General features: G+C 54.4%; 8 protein-coding genes across 8 annotated transcripts; 5 read left to right on the forward strand and 3 right to left on the reverse strand.

Moving 5' to 3' along the window:
• Positions 1 to 2,070: 2,070 nt before the first annotated feature.
• On the forward strand, positions 2,071 to 2,226 carry B0T26DRAFT_647678 (uncharacterized protein; the record flags this gene model as incomplete). The annotated part of the gene is made up of 1 exon (XM_060437920.1): positions 2,071 to 2,226. One exon carries the CDS (start codon positions 2,071 to 2,073, stop codon positions 2,224 to 2,226), a length of 156 nt encoding a protein of 51 aa, XP_060297416.1.
• Positions 2,227 to 8,850: 6,624 nt separating this feature from the next.
• Positions 8,851 to 9,865, reverse strand: B0T26DRAFT_334161 (uncharacterized protein). The gene has a single exon (XM_060434436.1). It carries the CDS (start codon positions 9,488 to 9,490, stop codon positions 8,954 to 8,956), a length of 537 nt encoding a protein of 178 aa, XP_060297417.1. The 5' UTR covers positions 9,491 to 9,865; the 3' UTR covers positions 8,851 to 8,953.
• Positions 9,866 to 10,507: 642 nt separating this feature from the next.
• Positions 10,508 to 11,821, reverse strand: B0T26DRAFT_741500 (uncharacterized protein; the record flags this gene model as incomplete). Its single annotated transcript, XM_060443975.1, has 6 exons — positions 10,508 to 10,694; positions 10,725 to 10,883; positions 11,011 to 11,154; positions 11,207 to 11,298; positions 11,380 to 11,599; positions 11,784 to 11,821. The coding sequence occupies 6 exons, from the start codon at positions 11,819 to 11,821 to the stop codon at positions 10,508 to 10,510; spliced, it is 840 nt and encodes a 279-aa protein (XP_060297418.1).
• A 1,114-nt stretch (positions 11,822 to 12,935) lies between these two features.
• Positions 12,936 to 15,686, forward strand: B0T26DRAFT_334202 (heterokaryon incompatibility protein-domain-containing protein). The gene is made up of 2 exons (XM_060434437.1): positions 12,936 to 12,991; positions 13,039 to 15,686. Exon 2 carries the CDS (start codon positions 13,406 to 13,408, stop codon positions 15,392 to 15,394), a length of 1,989 nt encoding a protein of 662 aa, XP_060297419.1. The 5' UTR covers positions 12,936 to 12,991; positions 13,039 to 13,405; the 3' UTR covers positions 15,395 to 15,686.
• A 53-nt stretch (positions 15,687 to 15,739) lies between these two features.
• B0T26DRAFT_713777 (uncharacterized protein) lies at positions 15,740 to 16,428 on the forward strand (the record flags this gene model as incomplete). The annotated part of the gene is made up of 2 exons (XM_060442140.1): positions 15,740 to 15,824; positions 15,872 to 16,428. A coding segment is annotated over exon 2 (394 nt), but the record flags the coding sequence as incomplete, so codon positions are not given.
• A 1,042-nt stretch (positions 16,429 to 17,470) lies between these two features.
• Positions 17,471 to 18,374, forward strand: B0T26DRAFT_741501 (uncharacterized protein; the record flags this gene model as incomplete). The annotated part of the gene is made up of 3 exons (XM_060443976.1): positions 17,471 to 17,519; positions 17,569 to 18,085; positions 18,371 to 18,374. 3 exons carry the CDS (start codon positions 17,471 to 17,473, stop codon positions 18,372 to 18,374), a joined length of 570 nt encoding a protein of 189 aa, XP_060297421.1.
• Positions 18,375 to 20,371: 1,997 nt separating this feature from the next.
• On the reverse strand, positions 20,372 to 20,797 carry B0T26DRAFT_752533 (uncharacterized protein; the record flags this gene model as incomplete). Its single annotated transcript, XM_060445539.1, has 3 exons — positions 20,372 to 20,485; positions 20,537 to 20,676; positions 20,737 to 20,797. The coding sequence occupies 3 exons, from the start codon at positions 20,795 to 20,797 to the stop codon at positions 20,372 to 20,374; spliced, it is 315 nt and encodes a 104-aa protein (XP_060297422.1).
• A 1,364-nt stretch (positions 20,798 to 22,161) lies between these two features.
• Positions 22,162 to 23,079, forward strand: B0T26DRAFT_648185 (ankyrin repeat-containing domain protein; the record flags this gene model as incomplete). The annotated part of the gene is made up of 1 exon (XM_060437980.1): positions 22,162 to 23,079. One exon carries the CDS (start codon positions 22,162 to 22,164, stop codon positions 23,077 to 23,079), a length of 918 nt encoding a protein of 305 aa, XP_060297423.1.
• Between the last annotated feature and the right edge of the window lie 660 nt (positions 23,080 to 23,739).

The following is a 23,739-nucleotide window of genomic DNA, read 5'->3' on the forward strand; positions in this document are numbered from 1 at the left end:
ACAAGCTGATGATTCGATGATGATGCCGGATTCAGAATTTCGGCTCGCTTCCCGTCTCCGCGTTCAAGTGCGTGACGCACGACAGGAGAATAATCTCAGAGCACTGATGCGTTGGCGTCATCTATGGCGAAACTCCCACTTCGTTTTCCAAATCTATCAAGATGCAAATGACTCGCCGTCGAACCTCCCACACGCTCTCAAGTCTGGCAAAGGCATCATCTGAGGCGGCGAAGGTGGAGGAGGCGGGGCGCCTTGGCCATCCCTGAAATCCCCTGGTGCTCCCGGAAAATCTTGGGCCATTTGCTCAGTCTACTCTCTGACTTCTGGCGCATCGTGCATCCTCATTCGTCCCTGGCCCAGAAGCCATGCCAAGACGCCAATTTGCCATCAGCCGGCCTTCGATGGCCCTTGAAGCCGGTCTGGTCTCTGACAGGAAGGAGCAAACCGTGGTTGGTCACGTGGTGTCAGGTGACGTGACGCCGAAGCTTGCCCCCTGAGCCCCGGCCCACAATAAGTGGACACCCCAAAATTTGCAGTCGTGCACGGACCAACTAGATTTCTATAAAACAAGCCGTCCTCCCGCCCTTCCTCCTCTTCCTTTCTCTTTTTCTTCTTCATACTTACCTTGGTTCGGGGCATGGAGCTCAAGATTCCCCTGCTCCATATGAGGGAGCCTGCATTGCACACCGCGGCGCAACCTCCTATTGATTGTCCTTCGGGGCCTTTGGGACCGTAATTTTTGATAACCCACCCAAGTCTTTTTTTCACTGTGATCGCCCTCCAGTGGTGCCATGGAGAAGAAATCCCCGCCATGTCTTGTTAGGCATTGCTTTGTGTTTTCAAGCAAGCCCGACCAGTGTTGGGGGCGCCTGCCTGTAAGAGTGAACGGCGTGTGACATTCTAATGAGGAAGGACGGACCCTCGGGCTGGCATTGAAGCAGTTACGGTAGCGACGCGTTCCCGCAGATCTCGTGCCGCTCAGTCAGTATGTGCCATGCAGCGTTCGCCACGAACCCTCGCAGTTTCTCGCGAGTCGCGTGTAGTGATGTCCTTGTCGTGATGTGCTATCGATCGACGCAGACATGGGCTTTTTCTTTCCTTGACGTCAACATGCTTTTTGGCAAAACGCCGACGGCCTCTGCCTCTGGAGGAAAGTGCGTCTTACGATTCATCCAGATTGCCGCCCACAATCTACGAACCGCCGAACGAAGGTGGAGAAGCTTGGAGACGAGATTGTTACCAAGATGTTCTCCGTTAAGTTGCGCCTCAAATCCAATACTCTTTGCCTTCGAGCCCGTCCCACAGATGTCATGGCTGAGTGACATTTATTCCCGGGACAGCGCAGCCCGCGAAGCTGCCGAGAATGGAAAGACGGTGAGCTTCCGTTTTCTTGCCCGACAAATTGACCTCATTGGCAGGCATTGCGCCTATAACTAACCGCGTCCCTCCAGGACCACCAGCTGTTCCAAAGCACACGATCATATGCGTGCGCCTGCAGCTCCAGCGCCGCAAACCCGAGAGCCAGGGAATTGCGCGGCCGTCATGTTCGTTTCAATTTACCTCGAATGCCGACCCGCCGCCTGCTTACGTCTGCCCCCACCATGGGTTTGTGGGGAATGTCAGAAAACCCAGGACCTCCGTCCAGCCAAAATCATATTTAAACCCACATTATACCCAATTGGACCACATTATACCCGACTGGACTTGTTTTGCTCAGGCCTGGTCGTTACAGAAGCCAGGAAAGCCGAGTCCCTCGATGAGTCGCTTGGAGCGGGAAAAAAGAAGGTTCACTCAATATGAAGTCGCGGCGGGTTTGCCACGGGCGACGAGAACGGGTAAGGACGCCATTGAAGAATTTTGCCCATCATCGCACTGACACATACATATGGCAGGGTCGCTTTCACGGCGGTGTCTCGCGAATAGTCCAGGACCTTGTCGTTCGAGTACGCATCCGAGCAGCCCACTTCCTAGCCTTCGCACCACGACACGATGAAGATCTCGGCCGCGATCTCGGCCGCGCTCGCCCTCGTGGCCAGCGGCGTCACTGCCCACCCCGCATTCGATGAGTTCATGCTGCCCGAGACCCCCTCGAAGCGCGCACAGGCCGCTCTCCAGCAGGTGTCCAACTTTGGCGCCAACACTTCCAAGACGAAGATGTACATCTACGTGCCAAGCAAGCTGGCTGCGAGCCCGCCCATCATTGTGGCCATCTACTACTGTCTCTAATTACCATCTATAGAGCCTCGCAAGTCCGAGTAATTGTAGTTGGCTTTGCTCCGTAACCATGCCTTTCGGGTCTTTGATGGTATCCGCACGCCAGCTTGTTGCAGGGACTGCACACAGATGTCCAAGACTTCCCACTCCTCACACCACTCTAGCATAGTATCCTCGGCGGAGTCGACATGGCTGCACAGTGCTTCCACCATAGCGCACACCTCCTTGACAACTGACCTGCGGACTAGTGATGACTCATCCCCGGCCAAGTGAAATGCTTTCATGGGACTGGCGCAAAGCAACGAAAGTTGTACGGCCTGTTTGGTGTACCCGACTACTTTTTTGGTGCACCCGACTACTTTTCTAGCCAGTTCGGGATAGTCTCTGCCGGTGGTTTCATCGGCGAGGGACTCTTTGATGTTGGATGAGAGATATCGAACAATCCTCAGCCGCCGGGGGAAGAATTTGTCGAAATCGTAAAAGATGCCGTCTTTAAGCGGAACCCATGATTCAAGACCTTCTGCATCCTCCTCATCTGTGCCTGATCAAATACGGCAATGCAAGGGCATTTGCGATGCCAGCTCCGTCGTCCGCGCCTGTAGTCCAATCCAGCCCTTTCTCTTCTGGTACAGTCGGGTCCTTGTCGCTGACAAAAATGCTGCCTATGGTGTGGCATATTTGCTGGATCTTCACCCCACGTCCGAGTCGAAATAGCCAGGGTGACGGAATCATGATGCACTCGGTGAGAATATGCGTAAGTTCATTTCCGAGGTAGATCTCACTGACCGAGACCATTGTCCGTCCAAACCAACTGTGCTGGTCACTCCGCCTGAGGAATCGCTGCCGTCGCTGTGCTGGTCGCCTGACGACTATGGAAGGATCGCTCTTAGTGTAACCATTCTCTCCGTGTCGTTCTTCCAGTCGAGAGTGCAGCCGACTTGACGACTCCTGTATTGACGGGGGATGCGATGTATCACAAATTGACCTGGGGCTCATCTGATCGCGGCTATGTCGTTGTGACATTTCTTCAAGAAGCCTGGACGTGACAAATGCGGCCTCACTCCGCAGGGAGCGCTCTATCGTTTAAAGAGCCGTTAACAGTTAGTTGGCATGGTCGTGGGAGAGAGCGTCGAATGCGACCCGTTTGGCTTCCTCCAACCTGCCACTTTCACTGTCGTGGCGGACATCATCGTGGAGAGGCGAGTGGCGGTAGCTTCCAGTCCGCTGAGGTGTTCCCTGGATTCCGCGCGTTGCATGTACCAGTCCCGTCTGTTCACTACAACATGTTAGCTCGAAAAGGTGCCTGGTAAGATGCTGGATCAACGGCGCGATAAGTTAGGTGGGGGAGTAAGCGAACGCCACTGATCCAGAACATTGTAGATAAGCGAGGAACACAACCAACCCTCTTATATAAAAAGCCCATAACTCAACCAATTCTTTTCCAATTCTCTTCATCTTCAATTCGTTTTATTCTTCTCTTGACAATGGTTTCATATACAGAAGAAGACCTCCGCAAGGCTTGCGAGGAAGCCGTCAGAACACATCGATTACGCAAAGTCGCGCGAAAATGGAACGTTCCACCCTCCACCCTTTATGGCCGTCTACATGGCTCCCTACCTCGAAATGTTGCTCATCAAGATGAGCAAAGGCTTACACAGACCCAAGAGGATCGTTTAGTCGAATGGATTCTTCTTCAACAAGATTTAGGATTGCCCCCTACACATGCACAGATCAGGGAGCTTGCACGCCGTATTCTAGCTGAAAGGGGGGACTCCTTACCACTTGGAAAGGGGTGGTGCCGTGCCTTTCTTAACCGCAATCGAATTTTGAAGACTCAGAGGGCCAAGAGAGTCGATTCGGTCCGCGTCAACTGCGCTACAGAGTCAACAATTCGACCTTGGTTCAACCATTTCCAAACACCAGCTATCAAGGCGATTAAGCCAGAGAATCGCTGGAACAAGGACGAATCTGGTATTATGGAAGGCAGAGGAACCAACGGCCTTGTCATTGGAAGCCGTGCCTTTAAGGCGCTTCAAAAAAAACAGCCTGGAACCCGCACTTGGACCACTTTTGTCGAATGCATCTCAGCAGCTGGCCGTTGCCTTCCTCCTTTGGTCATTTTTAAGGGGAAAAGCGTTCAACAACAATGGTTTCCTTTGGATATGAAGCCATTTCAGGATTTGTTCTTTACAGCAACTGAGAAAGGATGGACTACCGATGAGACAAGCCTCAAATGGTTAAAAAATGTGTTCATTCCTCTCACCAAGCCAGCAAACTCCTCTGAGAAACGACTCCTTATTATTGATGGCCATGGCAGCCACACAACTGCCGATTATATGTGGGAGGCATTCACAAACAATATTCACATTATTTATCTGCCTCCCCATACTTCCCATGTCCTCCAACCCCTAGATTTGGCCATATTTGGCCCCCTAAAACGACTTTATCGCAGACGGCTTGAGGACCTTCTTGCTAACGCCTTTGACGACTCTTCTGTAGCCGGAAAACGTGCGTTTCTGGAATGCTACCAGATTTCACGCACAGAGGCAATTACTAAGAGTAATGCTAAGTCAGGATGGAAGGCATCAGGCCTTTGGCCCTTGAATGTCAACAAACCGCTAAGAAGCCCACTCCTCCTCAAGAATTCTAATACTTCACGCCCCTTAAGAACTACTATAGTTACCCCAGAGGTTCGCACACTCCGTATGCCAATCCTGGAGGATTATGGAGACGATCGGGTGCAGTGGAGGACTCCTAGAAAGGCACGTGATTACGTTGAGCAGGCAAAGAAGTTCGCACGCATCATCAAAGCAATGCCAGCGGATAAGCTCTTCCTCAGAAAGATTGGTAAGGCTTTGGATGAACAGGCCTTTGAACTAGCTATTAGGAAGCGAAAGATTGAAGGTCTAGAACACACTCTCGAATCAATAAGAGCCAGAAAGAAGAAGAAGGTTGAAGAAGATCCAAATACCACCTTTGCGAATATTCAGACTATTCGTGAGGCCCAGAGAGCTGTAGGGCGTGCAGCAGAGGTTTTAGAAGATGCGGAAGAAGCGGATGATTCAGAGGATATCAAAGATTGTATTGAAGTTTTGTAAATAAAAAGATCACCCTTTCTTTTGTTGGAGGGTTAGTTGGGACTCCTGCTTATACAGAATGTTCTAAATCAGTAGTGTTCGCTTACCCCCCCACCTAACTTACAGGATACCCAGTCACAGAACCAGGTCGCCCCCAACACCTATGTATTCATAAGCAATCTTTCCCTTGGTCTCCCCGGATGGTGGATATGGGGGCGAGTTATCAGAAAGTGGCTGAGCTCAACTAGATTCTGTGAACAAAGAAACGAATCAAGACCAGATTCAAGCCCCAGAAAAACCAGGTATTTTCATGAAGACTAATTTTAGCCCTAAAAAAACCAGTAATATATATCAAGACCGGTCTTCAAGCCTTCGCGATCTTCATTAGTATCGTGAGAGATTGGCGAGGAAGTTATATGAACCGCCTCTGGGGCATCAGACGAAACGTTGGGTAGGTATTTGGTCTAATATTTCAATAGCACACAGAGGTGTACTACCCGACAGCTTTATCCACCAGAGAGGCCAAAGAGAATACTTGGCAACGACCAGCGGTACAGTGTTTGAGACACGCATCCGGTCATCGAGCCGCCACTGCCACCTGGCCTGCTCGATAATATCTCCGCCCTTGCCCAGCCGCGCCCGCCAGCCCTCGACCCATTGCCATGCGAGGCAGAAATCTCCTTTCACGCCGGCTTTCTGACCTCTCATGCCTTCAGCCAGGTCAATTTTGCCACGGCGAGCTGTATCCATATCATGAACTCTGATTCTGTTTCTAGATGTTGAGCTGGAATCCGAGTCAGAATCATAATCCACCGACAGGACACTAAGGGCCTGATCGGCTCGCCGTTGCGGTGTCGTTGCGGTTGGGAAAAGATACGAGCCATGTGCATAATTAAAGTGGAGACACAGCCAATGTACCCCGAAACCCCCTGTAACTAGGCTTTTCCTAATTAATCATAGTCCCGTATGACTTCCGCCCTGTCTTCCCGCAATTTTTTGACCAAAATACAGCCACGACAGCAACCCACCTATCGTCAAGATGCCCAGAAGACCCCGCATCAGGGCAACCGCAGTAGAGTCTCCTGCTCCTGAGGCCTCTATTGTTGTTCAAGCCGATGACCTACCCTCTGACGGCGGCCTGCAAGCCTCCGATGACGGCCCTACTTCCGAGCCGACACCTGACGCGCCTTCGTCGACCCCGCGTACGAGGCGGAGGAAAATCATCTACACAACCGAAATGCAGGCGAAGATTATCGAGTTATTCCGAGACGAGGCTATCGCTGGAGCGTTCCGTATCAACAAGTTGACCGAGACGCGGCCGGCATTCTAGAGGATCTCTGTTACAATGGAGGAATCCTTTCCAGACTTCCACTGGTCAGCAGAGAAGATCAGGGACAAGTACGATAATGAGAAGAAGCGATTCCGAACGATCAAGACCTTTCTTAACAAGTCAGGTGCGAAATATAACGAAGAAGAGAGGATGGTGGAAGGCTCTGTGGAAGTCTGGAATAACTTCCTTTTGCAATATAAGGATGCTGGATGGCTTCGGACTGCTCGGTTTACTCTGTCAGACTATGAGACGATATACGCCAACCAGTCTGGTCATGGCCGTAACATTATCCGCGCGAGTAATGCCTTTGGCCCCTCTACTACGACGCCTGACGACGAGGGCGAGGGCGATACCGAGGATGCCATGGTCCTGAGTACGAGCTCAGCTACTGATGCTAACTCTCGCCAACCCTCTGTGGCGCCGTCGTACCGGAGGGTTCGGAAAGCCGATACAAATCCAGAGGTATTAGCACTGGCCCAGAGCCTCGATAAGCAAGCTGAGGCCTCTATGAAGCAAGCAGAAGCTATGGTTAAGCAGGCTGAGGCCATGCTTCGCCTGAAAGGGCAGGATGAGATCCAGCTTGCGATCAAGGACTTTATGCACAACTTCTCTATCCAGTTAAGCCCCGCAGAGCGTGTAACGTGTATCATGCAGCTAAAAGAGCACTCAAATGCTGTTGTATGGAACACTGTAGACCGGGATATTAAAGAGGCTCTGATCGAGTCATGGAAGACTAGCTAGAAATCCCGCTCCCTCCATAGAACCTCTGCAATAGCATCCCGGATATCCTTACTATACCGACTCCTAATTATCTGCTCAGCATACCGACAAGCCTCTTGTGTAGCCTCAATTACTAGCTCCTCATCGCTGGTGTCAAGAAGGAAGTTATGGATACCAGTGACTGCGTACACGATCTGGACCTGGTTTCGTATCGAGTACTCTGGCGCAGTAGCTCGGATAATCTTCCACTTCCTCTTTAGAATACCGAATACCTTCTCAACGATAACCCGAAGGCGTGCGTGCCGGATGTTATATAGTTCTTTTGCTGTGGTCGGCGGGTTTTTGGCATTCCTCCAATCCTCGAGGTGATATCTGACACCATTATAAGGTGTAAGAATCCCTACATGCCCACCAAATGCAGCGTCTGCAAGGTAGAACCGGCCCGAGGGGACCGCAAAGTCATTCGCAGTAGCGATGCTAAGGAGCGTAGAATCGTGTGTTGAGCCCTCAGCACCAGCGAGTACGTACGAGAACGCACCATCAAATCGGACTGCGGCGAAGACGTTCTGTGCGATAAAGCCTTTCCGGGTTCGCCACTGGTGTTGCTGAGGCTCTGGAATGAAGGCGTGGATATATGTACCATCAATGGCCCCGATACAACCGTAGAATGCATCGTCGATAGACGGGTCGAGCTAGTCATCGTCTTTTGGCTTGACGAAGGCGCAGTGTAGCTGTACGAGCTTGTCCAGTAGATCCGTCATAACAGAGCTCACAGTAGACTGGCTGACTCGGAACCGGTGGGCAGCATTACGCTGGCTCTCGTCGTGGGCGAATATCCATAGCACGATCATAAGCTTTAGCTCGGCTGTCAGGTATCTGGACCCCTTGAGCCCGGTATGCTCTTGTAGCCATGTAACCAATCGATGGAAAGCGGCCTTTGGCATACGAAAAAGATCAACGAATTGGGTATCCGAGCCACTGAGAATCGACTCAGCAAGATGGCAGGCCCCCGAGGGCCCCTCTGGGTGGATAATATCGCAGTCGCGTGGCCCTAGTAGTCGACGGCGATCAACATACTGTAGGGCTACATCCACTACAGCTTTCGTGATGACGGCGTTGAGCAGAGGGTTATTAATGGAAGCCATTGGCAGCAGTACGTAGGATCTCGACGGTACGGCAACCCTTCTCGAAGAAGGGTTGCCGTACTGTTGGGAAAAAGCCAACCATACTAGATTTGGCTGTGCACTATACCATATGAAGGGCGTTGACCAGGGTGTCACGAAGAGCCCCGCGAAGATACATTGCATAAATCGAGACGGATCGTTCCGGGCGCTCGGCCTCAAATTTGGTCGATAAATGTGGGAAATTACCACTCGATTGGGGTTAGTGGCCTTGCAAGGCCCCATGCGATTTTTTTTGTGCAGGTTTTCCCAACCGCAACGACACCGCAACGGCGAGCCGATCAGGCCCTAAGCCGGTGTTCTTGACACTCGTCTTGCTCATCTCAGTCCACCTCAGCTCCAACACCGTCACTGTTACTATAAACCACCGTATCCCCGTCGACATCGTCATCGCCACTGGCAGCACCAGCCCCCGCTTCGCCCGAGCGTGGTCAATTTGCCGCCGGGCCCCTGCCGTCGCTCAGCAGTCCGCTGCGCTCATTCTCATCGTCACGATCTTCTTCCGCGTCGTAGCTATTGTTGCGAGCATAGCCGTCAGGCAGCAGCTTCCGTTTGGGACTGGAACTGGTCCAGGCGCTGTCGGCTCTGCTGCGGATGGCGGGTTCCTGGGCGTTACCGGGGAGTGCCGGGTGCACTATGGGCGACGGGGGCGAGGATGACAGTGTGCTCTGGCTCCGCATCGACTGCGGAGTTGACCCGGTTCTGGCGCACCACGGGATGTTTGCCACGTCCCTGGGTACGAAGGTCCCTAGATGAGGCGGGTGAGATGTAGGATCAGCTACCTGTTGCCGGACGGGAGTTTGAGGTCTCAGAGGATTGTGTCTGCTGGCGGCGAGGCCTTTGTTGTCTGACCAAGGGGCCTCCTGGCGTGGCGGCTCAGATGGGCTAAATTTTTCGGGGGTAACCGGCGTCTCTGTCGTTTGAGTCTCCGTGTTGCGGCCCATCTCCGGCTCGAGACTCCCATCCATGTCATTTCCAACCTCATCTGCCCAATAGTTCTGAACGAGGCTGTGGCTCGACAGCGTAGCTATTCCCTCGAGCGAGAGAACACTCGTTTCGGACGCGTTGCCCTCACGTGTCTTCTCATCGAGAGGTTGTGTCGGGGATTGTAAATCCAGAGGCTTGGCTTCGAGAGAGCTGTCGTGATCGCCACTAATCTCCTCCGAAGAGGAACCACTCTCGGTGCCAGCAAACTAGTCGCTCTAGTCGTCAGAGTCAAAAAGGTCGTCATAGCCGTGGACTGATGTTGTGGGTTCCTCCATGAACTGTTGTTGTGGGTTCCTCCTCGAGGTCATGTGGACTGGACGCGTCATCGCGATGTTCATCTGCTTCTCGAGGGCATCGCGAATAGTGGGGCTATTGAATTCACCATATGGAATCTTCTAGTGGATGATAAATACTAGATTATTCAGCTGATGTGAGCCAAAATTGCCACACAGCTCACCACCACTCATATGTATAAAACCTGCACCTCTGGCATAGCCAGAGGAGGGGAGAAATGGAAGGGAAGACAACACTTCATATTTTTTCGGTCTGAATGTAAAATCCAACAGGGGCGCCTGAGCCAGGTATTGAGTCCTTCCAACGTTTGGAGAGCCATCATTAGTCCACTTGTACAAGAAGGCATCGAGAGTGAATCTCCGGGGGTTATCTCTATGCCGGCGAGCGCATTGATAGTTGGAATTCCTGCACTGGGTCCAGAGATCTACCGTTTTCTGCATGATGTCGTCTGCAGACTTGATAGATTCGTCTGAAATAAGAAGCCGCCCTGGCCGGGGAAGTCGGTGGTTCGCGCAAGCGCAGGCGTTATCCCAGCGCCTGGCTGCTGCTTGGCTCAGAAGGTGTTACAGGAACTGGAAGTACTCGGGAGCTGGTCCGTCGTATTTATCCCTGATTCGCGCGAGCTCATGCGCCAAATATGTCGATATGTCCTGTTCCACGACTTGCTCTGGTGTCTGGTTCAGAGCTAGGCCTTAGTATTTTCCTTAGACGTCTTTAAAGCCGAGCCGAATGGATAACTCGGGCCGACTGGTGATGAAAATCCTCAGACATACGGAGCGTACCACGTTTGCTTGCGCGAGCAGGGCGATAATGGTCTTGAAGTCTTCGTCTCCATTGTATTCGTCAAGAGCGTCAATGACAATCACAATTGCTGTAATGCGGCAAATGTTGCTAAGTGGTCAGAGGATGAGCTTTTCGAACTGGTGTCTCAATGCCTTTTTGGGAACGTCTGGGTCGGCATCAATGGCCGTTCTGACGAAAGGCACCAGGGCAGGGATTTTGCGCACAACCTGACGAGCAATGGTGGGAAAAACCAAGCCAGCTTTGCCACGGTCGCCCTCTCCCCTTTTGAAGGAGAAGCTCGCGCCAAGCAGGCCGTCCTTTGCGAACGAGGTGGCCACGGTTCGTTCGAGAGGTGGTGGATTTCCCTGTCCCTATCTTGCCATTCAGCTAGAATATGCTCTCGGCTCGAGGATTGTTTGGCCACTCCCGGATCTGGCAAAGGAGTTCGGCTCGGGTGTTGGGGTGGGATCGTGCGTTGTGTTCTTCGGCGTGGGAGTCAAAGGCTGCGCCGCTTGCGCCTGGGAGCTTTGCTAGGTCGATCTTAGAGTGGATTTCGAGGATTTCGGTGCTGGAAATTGCTATTAGCCACGCATCGACCAAGGTATAAAGTCTGCGCATACGCTTGATCGATCTGAAGGGTTGCCGTAAAGGAGTCCTGATCTCGCGGGAGGTTTGCAATGATCTTGTCCACGTCCTTGCTCTCGAACGGCCACTTTAACTCGCAGTCCTAGGCGTCTTATTGGCCTCCTTTTGCGACCCTAAAGTTTCGCTTCCAGCTTTGTAGCGACATCACCAAGCTGCGAGCGGGTGTTGTTAAGGGCTTCGCGCAGCTTTTGCGACGTCTCGAGCCGAGCCCCATGTGGGCCCTAGAGAAGCTTTGCGCGCCATCTGTCTTCAGGTTGTCGATATATTTTCGTAGGCGTTCGATGTCGGACCTAGCGCTCTCGACGGCAGACAAGTATTCGAGACAGAGGGAAGCGATCTTAGCGGCCAGCTCAACGACGGGGATAGTGCTTGCGGTGGCCCGAGCCCCTCCATCGTGCTCGGAAACAACGGAACGATTGACGTATGGGACGAACTGAGGGGTTGGTTCGAGAGAGCGATGGAGAATCGTGATTATAGCAGTCTGTCCAAAGCTCGAATTGGGGAGGAAAGGCGTCGAGCTGCCCAACCGCCGCCCGGCACAACTGCCTGGACCCAATTGCGCGGGGTTGGCCGAGCGCGGGGTTCGCCATCGATGAGATGATAGTTCATCGACGATTGGGGGGTTAAAGCGGCCTCGGCGAGAGTGCGATCGTTCACATGGCAGCTTCGGCTTTCCCTCGCAGGGATGAGTCGCCGCATTCCGTCGAAGAATCGTGCTCGGCCCGTCAGATTGCTTGATCCAATGATCGTGTGGGGTCCGCAAAGTTACAGTTCGCACAAACTTCTAGGACCCCTCGCACGCTCCAAGCCCAAAGGGCCTAAATTTAGCAGCGACTGGCTCGTCACGTAGCTACAAGGATGCCGGCAACATCAAGTGCCCCGCCCATCCACTTGTCCGCTTCGTCGCAATCCGCGATCGACGCAATCCGCGATCGATCTGGCGTCCTTCCACCAATAATGTCCTGGTGCTGGCAGCAAGCAGCATCGCCCGTTAATGATACTGCAAGGTAAAACCAACTTCAGCCGTCATGTAAATTGCAAATAATAGTTTATATTGTGACGTAGAACGCTAGCTCCTGTGCACGTTCCTATATGTTGATGCTGGCCATGCTTGTCAACGCCCCTTGCGAGTCCCCATCACCTGCACCTCTAGCTTCGGCTGAATATGGGGCTTGCAAAGGGGTGTTCCGGATCCGGCACCACTGGTGCCCCGTTGTAGCTAGATCACTCCTGTGGGCTGTAGTCCTCCCACCCTTCCGCGTGGAAGCACGCACGGTCTGATACCAGCCGATTAGTCAGTCAATCACAACACTTCTGGATTTTCAGAACGGACATCGAATTTTCCTCTGCCCCTACGGCGACGCGCCCCGACGCGAGCCCCACCACGTCGAACGACATCTCCAGCGCCCCTACAGTACCTTTAAGACAGACGCTCCAGTCTCTCTTCAGAATAAAATCCGTTTTACTCCAAACTGTGAATTGCTAAGAAGAAAATATCGGAGGCTCGCCAGCGCCAATAAAGGGCACAGCAACACAGACTTCGTAGCAAAACCCCTGATCTAACCTCTGGCTTAATTAGATTGTCTTGGGCGACTACATCTTCTAGGACGGGCGCACTGCAGGGCCGCGGCCACACAACCCGCCGCCTCCTGCTTTTGCGCTCGGGGACTACAGGACGCGCCACAGGCAGTACCGCACCGATCCGGACCTGCAGCTGCCCGCGTAGAACTTTGCGTGGATCGCGACGTGGGACGACCACGGTAAGCATCGTGAAGCGCATGCATTATCCCCGTTCTGACCAAGGCAGTTCTTCAGAGGTCGCCGACAACACGTACCGCGATGGCTCCAGCACGCTCAACAACACGGAGGCGTAACGCTGTAGTGCTAGCTAAACTCGTAAATATGGAGCTACATACAAGCTCCCGACGATCCGCAAATGCGTGGCCATATCTGGCCAGCAGAGAATCAACCCAGCACGTGCCCAGTCAGGTGGGAAGGAGGCCATTCGAGGAGACCGTTTGGCCCCCAACGAGCCAACATCCGCCAAGAAACCAACTGGTCATTTTAGGCGGCGATGGCAGCCTGACTGTCCAAAAATAAGCCTCCCGAACGTCGAAAAACGCACGACAAAATGCGTCGTTCAGACCCCTGGACTTGCAGCAATCCGAGCATCCATGGCTTCTCGAAGGAACAGGCTGCAGGCGTCGAGGCGACCAACTCCAATCAAACCACAAGATCCCCGTAGACCTAACCGCTCGCGAAACAAACCGTCCTACACGTACCTGCCGCTGAACCCCGCACAGCACGAGATCCGCCTGCTCGAGATCGCGCCTGGACGGCCGGGAAGCCGTGTCTGCTGCCGCGTGTTCCACGCCTCGCTAAGCTCTGAACCACCGCCCGAGTACGACGCGCTCAGCTACATGTGGTCGGCGCCGCGGCCGTCATACACCATCACCGTGAACGACGGCTGCGCCTTTAGCGTCGGGCGCAACCTGCGCAAGGCGCTCGACGACGTGCGACTGCCCGACGTGGCGCGCGTCGTCTGGTGCGACGCGCTGTGCATCAACCAGGCCGACGACGACGAGAAGGGGACCCAGATCCAGCTGATGCGGCGCATCTACTCCGACGCGCGCGTCGTGCGCGCCTGGATCGACGTCAACCTGGGCCCGCTGGCGGGGCCGTTTGAGGATCTCGCGCAGCTGGGTGAGAGGGGCGGCTGCATGTCGCTCGCCGACGTCCATGACCACGAGTATTGGTTCCCCGTCGCGGATGTGTTCAGACACCCCTACTGGCGGCGGATCTGGATCCAGCAGGAGCTCATCCTAGCGCGCGAGGTCGCGGTGCACTGCCGCCGCCAGGTTCTCAGTGGCGAGGAGCTCTTCGAGTTTCAGCGACAGGCATTCGACTCGATAAACTCGTTCAAGGATCTGGAACACTCGAATGCGACGTCGGCGATCCTGAGATACATCAACACCGACACTGGGAACGCAGGCGTTGCACTGTACGGCGGCGGCATCAAACGGGCGCGACGGCTTAGACAGAAAGCTTCCCAGCGGCTGCGAGGAGCAGAAGGCGGGACCATGGACTCGGTCGCGGCAAAAAATGACTTGCCTGTCGGTGCTGTCGGTGCTGTCAACGGATGGCTGGTCCAGCTCTTCGTGCAGTCGCGATACCTCGGCGTGACCCACCCACACGACCGACTTTACGGACTATTCGGCCTGGCCGCCGACTATGAGGAGGGCGAGATTGAGGTTGACTACAGCCTGTCCACCATGCAAGTATACGCGAGTCTCTTCCAGCATTTTATCAGAAAGCACGATAGCCTGGTCTTCCTGTGCTCGGGGGAGAGGGACGGGGTCGAAAACAGCTTCGTCGGCGTGCGTGTTCCCAGTTGGCTGCCCACGAACGGCATAAAATGGACCTATGCAGCCCGCGGACTCAGTCAGGCATGCGGCACCTGCACCGCCGAAGGGGCACATATAAACCTCCAGACCGGAGCCCTCCATGCTCAGGGTATCTTGGTCGATCGAGTCTCTCTGGTGGAAGACGCAACAATCCTGCAAGGTCTTCCGATTCCGAGCGCACTGGCCTGGGTTGAGAAGTTCTGCCAGGAACTGTGGTCCAATATCGCTACCGGCCGGCCATTCTACGAGAGAGAGGAGGTCACCGATGCATTGTTCCCGTGGGCCACGAAGGAGTTCTATCGTCGTTTCTTACATTCAACAACCGGCAGACCAACCGCGGACCAGCGTCTCAAGATCACCAAGGCGCTTCAAAGAGCCGCCGAGCTCGCGGACGATCCCGGCGATTTCAACCTCCGCAGGATCATCTGCGGCGGTTACACACCGTCCACTATACTGTCGCAAGGGGAACGATCCCAGGCGCTGCAACTAAACATGGGCTTGGCAGGCAGGATGCTCGTCGGGACGGAGAAGGGGAGGATAGGGTCCATGCTTTTGCCCAGGCTGGCCGTACCAGGGGACGAGGTCTGGGTCTTGCTTGGCTGTCCCACGCCCGTCGTGCTGCGGAAGAGGGACGGCGTGCAGGGACGTTATGTCCACGTCGGCTTTGTCATCATTCCTCCTCTGATGAATGGTGAAGCCGTCGAGGAGCTTGGGATGCCTCATTCTGACCATGCAATCGTCGATGTGGCAATTGACTAGCGATCCAGAAGCATAAGTCACGGCAACCAAGGTACCTAAATAATTAAGAGAAAGTCTGCTCGGACTGTCAGTGGCAAAAAAGTACATTGGAATCTTCGCCAAGCTACTAGCCCAGCCAAATCCCTGTTTTACCCGCAAAAAAACAAAAGATTGATGGCCAACCCGCTCGTCTTCAGATGGCTGGTACAATGCAGCTTCAACCGCGCCCGGCGCCCGGACCCCCCTCTCCCCCACCGAACGTAGCCAAATTTCTACCCTGCAAGGCTGCAATCGAAGCCATCGCCAAATCCATCAAATCCACCAAATCCACCAAATCCACCAAATCCACCAAATCCACCAAATCCACCAAATCCACCAAATCCACCAAAAACATACCACAATACCGTCAATTGAGCCACAACAACAACAACGCGATTTTATCGCTGCGCAAGTAGGTGCATCGCTTCATATTCAATCGGCGATGCTAACTAGCAGAATAATGGCCGAGCGCGCCGATTTTCCCGACGACGACGACCCTTTTTACCTCACACCCGACTTGCCGGCTCGCGAGCCGCCCGCTCCGCCTGCAAGGCCCGTGACGGCGCTCCCGCCCGACCACAACCTCCTCAACCACAAATATGAATCTATCGACATATTGATGCTTGAGCTTCAAGCCTGGGCCAATGAACAGGGCTTTTCCGTCAAGAAAGAGCGTGCCTGCAACTACATCAAGGACTTTGAACCTTCGCGGGTCGATATTTCCTGCCTCTGGGATAAATTACGGCCCTCAGAGGCACATTCTCGCAAGATAGATACCATGAAGCGGGACTGCTGCTTCAAGGCAGTTGCAACGGCTTTGGCCGTCAACAACAGACTACCGCATTTGGAAGTATATTACGGCGGCGACGGCGGCGCGGTGCAATCGCGGGTGGATCAATTGGTAATTGATCTGGACTTGGGTGCGCTGGCTTCATCCCATGGATTAGCCTCTTTTTGGTGCGAAAAGTGGGGTTTTGGTGGCTTGGCGCCAGCGCGCTTTGTACCCTACTGTCCGAGTAGACGTGCCTGCAGTCCGAGTAGACTTTCTCATAATTAAATGATTTGTCGAATTTCAGCGGCGAATTTGTGGGTGGCTAATCTCGAAATTGTCTTCGTCAACACAAGACTCATAAGCGAGACAGCCGTACGTAATCTTATTTTCCAACTAATTATCCCGTGATCTAAATATCATCCCAGAAACAAAACCCGGTTCTCTGGTATTGGAGTGGCAGTGGTTGTAGTCCGCCGGGTTATGAAACGCTGGTGCGCTACATCGCTGCCGACGCGCTACATCGCTGCCGACGTGCTACATCACTGCCGACGTCCCCCCCGAGGATTGTGTTGATGGTCGGGCAGAGAATAATGCCGCCTCTTGGAATTGTCTTTGCCAATATATGGCTCACAAGCGAGACAGCCGTGATCCTATTTTCTAATTAATTCTTCCGCGAGTTTTAAAATTCTAGGTATAAACCCGGTTCTCCGGTTGCAGACCCAAACCTGCGATGCAATTCCACGAATCAGCTGTCCGGCGCACTGAGCGATGGCATAATGATCGGACGATGCGAGACTTGGCGCAGACCATGCCATGGAAGCCCTCGCGAGGCGTGGTGAAACCACCCGCTGGCGCCGGGCCCAAAAACGTGCGACTTGTTTCCGCTTGCCAGCGATCCCCCTCCGCTAGGCCCCTTGCGGCGGTTTCACGCCCCCGAACCACCCCCCGCTACCACCCTGCCAGGCGTCTTACCTCCCTTAGCCCAGTAAACTCCCCTGCTGGAAGCGGAGGGTCGCGCTAAGGTGAAGCAATGCTCCCCTGTGTCAGCCGGAAATAGCTGCCTTGGTCGACGTATAATATGGGCGGCGTGATCGCCCTCCAGACCACACTGGGCTTTGGATCTGCACTGATCTGGTTGTTTTTTTCCTGTCTTTTTCTTGGCGCCGGCGTCTTTCTCCCCTCGCATTTTCAGTTGTTGTTTGTTTTTGTTTCTGCACCATCTTCGATCGCCCTCTCTTCTGCTCCTTTCAGCTGTTAATATTGTATTTCCTGGTATTGATATCATAATGAAGCTATTCGCTCTTCTCGCGCTTGGCGCAAGCGTGGCTCTGTCCGGTAGGAATCCCATTAATGCAATGCCCAAGCACCCGGCTGACTCTCTAAGCACCCACCCTGACCGACCGGCAGTCGGCCGCCTGCTTCGTCATCGGTAAAGTCGCGCTGCCCGCCGAGGTGTCGGCCTCGGTGACGAGCATCCAAAATCGCATCACCTGCAACACAGCCGTCAAGACGCTCTCGGGCGTGCCGGACGTCACGTCGGGCGGGATCTCGTTCTCGTCGGTCAACTTCGCCACGTCCAAGCAGACGCCGCTGCAGTTCGCCCTCTCTAAGTTCGCGACTAAGACGCCGCTCGCGGCCAGCGACCTGGCCACGTTCGAGGCCGAGCTCGACGTGTACCTGGCCACTGAGGCCGGCATCCGCTCCGTTGCCGGCAACCTCGCCATCAAGGTCCCCAAGTTCTTCCTCGAGTTCCAGGTCTCGCGTATCCAGACCGCCCAGGGAACCCCTCCCACCGCCCCCGGCCTGCAGGTCGACCACCTGCGCGACAAGGTGCTCAAGAATGCGGCCGGCGAGAGCAAGGCCCTGCTGGCCCAGGTCACGGCGCTGGCCAATGTGCTGAAGTAGAGTAGTTATTTGTTTGAAATAGTAACTGAAAAGCTGTCATAATATCCTGCTTCTTTACCCTTGGTCAATTCGGGTTTTGTTGTGGCCGCTATGAATTTGGAAGCTGGGCAGACCAGGGGAAGTGTAATTCACCGTGAACTGTGCCTCAATGCAGACCCTAATAAATAAAAACATTGAACAATCTAGATAAGCATCGGGAGCAAGCGGCAGTTGTGGAGCTGTACACCTCCGTCGGGGTTTGAAATCTTAGTGCGGTACAGCCAAGCCGCTAGGCAGGGGAGGTAATCAGGGGGTCCTTCTACAGAAAACAAGGAGTTTGACAGCGTAGATTTCCTGTATATTGTAGCCAAAAAAAATTAGAGACAATGCCAAAAATAAACAAAGTTAGAACTTGATGGTTTTCACCCCTGAAGCAATGCACATTTCCAGGCGCCTAGGCATCGTGTGAGACAGCCGTAGTAGTAGATCCTCCGGGATTTCTTCCCAGCCTTCCTCGACCTTCAACCGAAGGTCCTGAAGACTCAGGGACTGTAAATACGTATTTTGTTCGAGCCAGTTCTTCATCCAAGGCCATAGATTCTCAATAGGGGAGAGGTCAGGGGAATATGGAGGCCATTTGAAGATGATAACACCCCTGTCTTATAAGGCTTTGGTTGTCTTTTTGGACCTATGCGAAGGAGCATTGTCCTGTAGGAAGATGACCCCCGGGTTCCTGCTTACGAAGTCATCGATCAGGGGCACGATGTGTTGAATATATTTTTCTGAGTTAATACCGCCGTAATCTTTCTCCCAGACAAAAGAAGGACCCTTTTTTCCGCCAGTGAACATCCCCCAAAACATCCAACCAATAGGCTTTCTTTTCCTCAAGGGGAAATCGCCTCTGGTTTCTTCTTCTTTGAAGATCAGGACGTTTTTCTTCCACATAGGGTCATTCGTAGCCCAGGTTTCGTCAGAAAAGGCGATATCCTCCCAGTCTTCCGGGCGAGGGCGAAGTTGTAGCTGGTGTTGACACCAGGATACTCTTTCTTCCTCATTCTCTTTGGTCCTGACTATGTCCCGGGGTCGGGTTACAGAGACGACGCCAAGCTCCCTCAGAGCCCTGTTTATAGCCGTATCACTGTAAAAAGAAAGAGGTGGTGGAAGGTAGGAACGTAGATCGCGAAGTGGTTTGAACCGGTTTTTGTCTGCTTTGATCCAGTCCCGTAATATCCTCCGTTCAGGGGTCCGAATAATGCCTTTTTTCCATCTTTTCTTTGGCGTGGTCGGCTGGGTGCAAGCGGTCTGGATTTGTTACCAGGAAAAGCCAGTCTTTTTCATGATCTCTTCATAAGACCAACCAGTATATCGACGCAGGGTTTGGATGATAATGCGTTGGTCACGCGTGAGGTGCTTCCTCGACGGCGTACGGGGCGTTGTTGAAGAAGAAGGTAAGGTTTGTTGGCTTGGTTGTGTTAAAAGGGGGTCTTCAGGTTCCAACAGGGACTCAGGGGACGCCTGCCAGGCCTGTAACTGGCTATCAGTCACCTGCCTGGCAGGGGATTCAGGTGCCTGCCAGGCCTGTAGCGGGCTATTAGACTGGCTGGCAGTTGAAGCAGTTGACGTAGTTGATTGACTGGCCATTGTGGTTTTTTGGGCGGATTTGGCGTTTTTGGGTGGATTTGGTGGATTCGGTGGATTCGGCTGCGTTGACTTTGCTTGTGGTTGACTTGGTGGATTGAAATGGTGGATTTGGTAGATTGAACGGGTGGAATATTTTGAGGTTTTTGAATTGAGGTACCAATGTGCTAGAAACTACTAGAAATGGTACTTCTACTTCGAAAGTTGCGTATGTGGCTGACAAGCTGAAATCCTCTGCCTAGGCCCCTGTCAAAGCCCCCTGTAAGTCAACTCACTAAGATTTCAAACCCCGACGGAGGTGTAGTTACAAGGACAGAATGGCAAGTAATTAATCCCCACTTATAACATGCACGCACAAGGAGGCAAAAAAACATACAACACCAGGGATTCGCTGGTCGTCACCGACCCAACTACTAGTCTGGCGGTCGCTAGTTTATCTAGGGGAGAGCGGACGGGATCCCGAGTTCTCTAGCACCTATGGTCGTATGTGGAAGTAGAAGGCACTACGGTGGACTTTGGCCTCGTGACCTGATGCCGACCTTACTCTAGCAATGTCCGTCAAGGCGTCGTAGTCGACGCACGAGTGTTTCCGGCCCTAGCCGGTGCTCAGCGTCTACGAGCCCGTCTTGCCCCCCGAGCGTCGTGTCACCTGAGCATAGAATGCTCTACCGCAGGTACTCGACGCAGTGCGACCGGTGCTCGACCTTCTTCTCGACCTTCTTCTCGCCCAGCGCCCGCCACTCCTCGCGCGACGTGCCCATGGGCGTGGCGAGGATCGACTGCGCGGGTTAATTAGCCCACGACTTTATGGAGAAGAGGGAACTGCTTACAAGGCAATGCAGCTGGAGGTACACAGCCAGGATGTAGTCCTCGTGGTGGTCGCCCGGCTCCTGCACGCTGTCCATCTTGAAAGGCGCGCGGATGTTCTGGAACTTGGTGTCGTTGGGCTTGACCTTGACGTAGCCTCTCCCTATACACACACGTCGGCGAGTATCCACACACAATGCTAGAGGCCACGCGAGAAACTCACTGGGGAACAGCTGCTGCCAGTTGCGGTGTATCTGCTTCATCCGCGTCTTGTTCCACAGCATCTCGTGGTCGTTTTACACAATGTCCGGGCCGAACCCGGCCGTGTTGCCCAGAATCACGGGCTTCCTCGGGACTGACGACCTGGTCAGGACTCGTACTGCACACCTCGCCTAGGCTTTCACGAAAGAGCTCACTAATCGGAGCAAACGCTAACGGCTTCGGCCGGTTCATCGGCAGATGCACTGACCCCGACGCGAACAGGGCCGAGTATACCGTGAGGCATGAGCAACTCATGACCCGCTCTTCTGGTCTCGCTATCCCGAGATAGGTGCTGAGTCGGCGTGATCGGAGACCCACGTCCAGACAAGCTTTGCACTGGGATAGCGACTAGATGTTGCATCCTATCCAGGCTGCTCCACGGACATGGATCTCGCTCCTTTATAGAGACCCTGCGAGAAAGCTTTTCGCGTTCTACATCTACCCCTATGCTCTTCCAGCACACCGTCAGGTTATGGCGAGTCCTGACGACTCATGTGACCGACATAGCACCGAGTGCGGATTTAGAAGCGGACATGCGAAAGAACGTGCCCGTGAAAATGTGCTGGAGGATGTCCCAAAGAGATCTGCGGCATTTCCTTTGCCGGGGACAGGTTGCAGCGGCTGCAAATCCCACGGATTAGACCTAGTCATCCGGCCCGTAGATATCACATTCCGCTATAGATCGACGTGAAACAGTCGTCGGGCCGGTGGTAACTACCATGACGTAAGATCTATCCGTAGATTTTTTATCAGTCTGACACAGGCCCAGATACTTTCCCTCGGCTTTACAGTGACATGGTGTCGGCTGTACAGTGACATGGTGTCAGTTTTAATCGGATCCGGAACCACCGTCACATGACTGGCCAGCACCTTCGGTATGCATCTTTAAGGAACGAACGGCAGTGGCGGTGCTCGTGCTAGAGCGGTGTTCGTGCTAGGGCGGTGTTCGTGCTAGGGCGGTGTTCGTGCTAGGGCGGCGTGGCGGGATTGGTGAGCCAGGCTGTATAAGCAGCGGACTGCGAATTTCAAGCTTGGCGGCACATAGCATGTACAGATGCTAAGGACCTTGTCGATGCTAGTGCGGTTGAAAGGCACAGAGTAGCATTAGCTAGGGCGGGTGCGAGTGCGGAATTAACAGCACACCTGGGGTACAGGCTCATGCACAGAAGCCAGCTGCCGCTTTGGGTAACACACGGCATCTTGCTCACAGATTGTCACAGGTAATCCCAGTCCCCCAAACTACGAGCTTCTCCGATCCCTCTGACCGCACTCCGTCTGTAACTAGCCACGGGCAACAGCAAGAAACCGGACTCGCTGCGGTTGATCAAAACATCCCCTATTCACACACGCTCCCTTCACACCCTCCCACCGCCGACGGCCAGCCGCCATGGTTCAATCGCTGTCGTCTCGCAACAGCGACAGCAGCCTGCCGACGCGCGGCGACCAAAGCGGCGAGGCAGACGATGACAGCGAGGCGGTCTGGTCCGACCTGCAACTAGCCTCCGCTGCGGGCGACGTTGACCTCGTGTCATCCCTCCTGTCGAGCGGCGCCGGCCCCAACGAGCCCCCCGTCGGCTACTACGGCCGGACGGCGCTGCAGGCGGCGTCGCTAGCCGGCCACCTCGCCGTGGTTGACGTGCTGCTCGGCCACGGCGCCAGCGTCGACACGCCCGGCGGCAACAACAGCGGCCGCACCGCCCTGGCCCTCGCGGCCGAAGGCGGCCACCTTCCCGTCGTCGACGTGCTACTCGCCCACGGCGCCGACATCAACCGCCCGGCGTCGCGCTACAACGGCCGCACCGCGCTGCAGGCCGCCGCCGAAGCCGGACACCTGGCCGTCGTGGAGCGGCTGCTCGCGCAGGGCGCCGAGGTCAACGCGCTGCCGTCATACAACCACGGCCGCACGCCGCTGCAGGCCGCTGCCGCGTCGGGCCACGTCGCCATCGCCGAGCTGCTGCTGTCGCGCGGCGCACACGTCAACACCAAGCTGCAGCGCTATAAGGGCCTGACGGCGCTGCAGGCCGCCGCGCTCGCCGACAGCGCGCCGCTGGTCGCGCGACTGCTGGCCCTCGGCGCCGACGTCAACGCCGCCGGCAGCTACTACAACGGCTACACGGCGCTCTGTGCGGCGGCCGAGGCCGGCAGCGAGCCCGTCGTCGATTTGCTCTTGGCTGCCGGCGCCGACGTGTCCATGACCGCCGGCAACAAGCACTGGACGCCCTGGCGGTTTGCGGTCGCATGGGGTCATGATCGGGTGGCTGAGATGCTCAAGGCCGCCGAGGGCAAAGACACTGTTGCAGAGTGAGCGGCGCTGCTGCCTGGTGGCTTGGAACGCCGACCCGACAACTACAATACGCCGCTGCACAGTGCCTGTGAGGTAGACGTCTTAATCGACTACCAAAAAGAACGAAACGCGACGATTATCGATTGGGCAGTAGGTTGCCCAAGGCAGGAGCTATGTCGTCTAAGCTCTCTACTTCGCGTCTACCTTCATGTCACGTCTGCGCGCAACGGGCCTGGGACGGGCTTCAAGAGGTAGAAGAACTATGGACTCGCTATATCAAAGTCAAGAGCGGCTCAGCGAGGCAGAATGACTTTGGTCGCCGGGCGCTAATACCTAAATGTTTGGTCTCGTGGCGTGATGGAAACGCTTGGTTTCGGTCAGGCGCACTACTCTTTCTGACTTGCTAACTGCATGGCGTTGTTTGGTGGTTAATAATGGTCAATTCTATAGCGCTTTGAGCAAGGATTCACAGTATATCATTCAATACATTTTCACCTTATTACCCTCTCGTCGCAAAAGGCACAATTTCAGTTTCTGGTCCGGATTTGAACGTGGGGTTCAAATTCTCATCGAATCTAGCGTCGACTTTGGTGCCGTGGATATTTCTGGAAGGACGACGTTGGACGTGGCTCTTTCCAAAAAAAAAGATCCGCGTTCCCATGCGATCGCCGTGTTGCTTCT

Source organism: Lasiosphaeria miniovina (assembly GCF_030549165.1).
Source record: "Lasiosphaeria miniovina strain SMH2392-1A chromosome Unknown B0T26scaffold_4, whole genome shotgun sequence".
In the NCBI taxonomy this organism is placed as follows: domain Eukaryota; kingdom Fungi; phylum Ascomycota; class Sordariomycetes; order Sordariales; family Lasiosphaeriaceae; genus Lasiosphaeria; species Lasiosphaeria miniovina.

Excerpts from the sequence above, each read along its gene's own strand:
- B0T26DRAFT_334161 (XM_060434436.1), bottom strand. The coding sequence starts at position 9,490 with ATGGATGGGAGTCTCGAGCCGGAGATGGGCCGCAACACGGAGACTCAA.
- B0T26DRAFT_334202 (XM_060434437.1), top strand. The coding sequence starts at position 13,406 with ATGGCTTCTCGAAGGAACAGGCTGCAGGCGTCGAGGCGACCAACTCCA.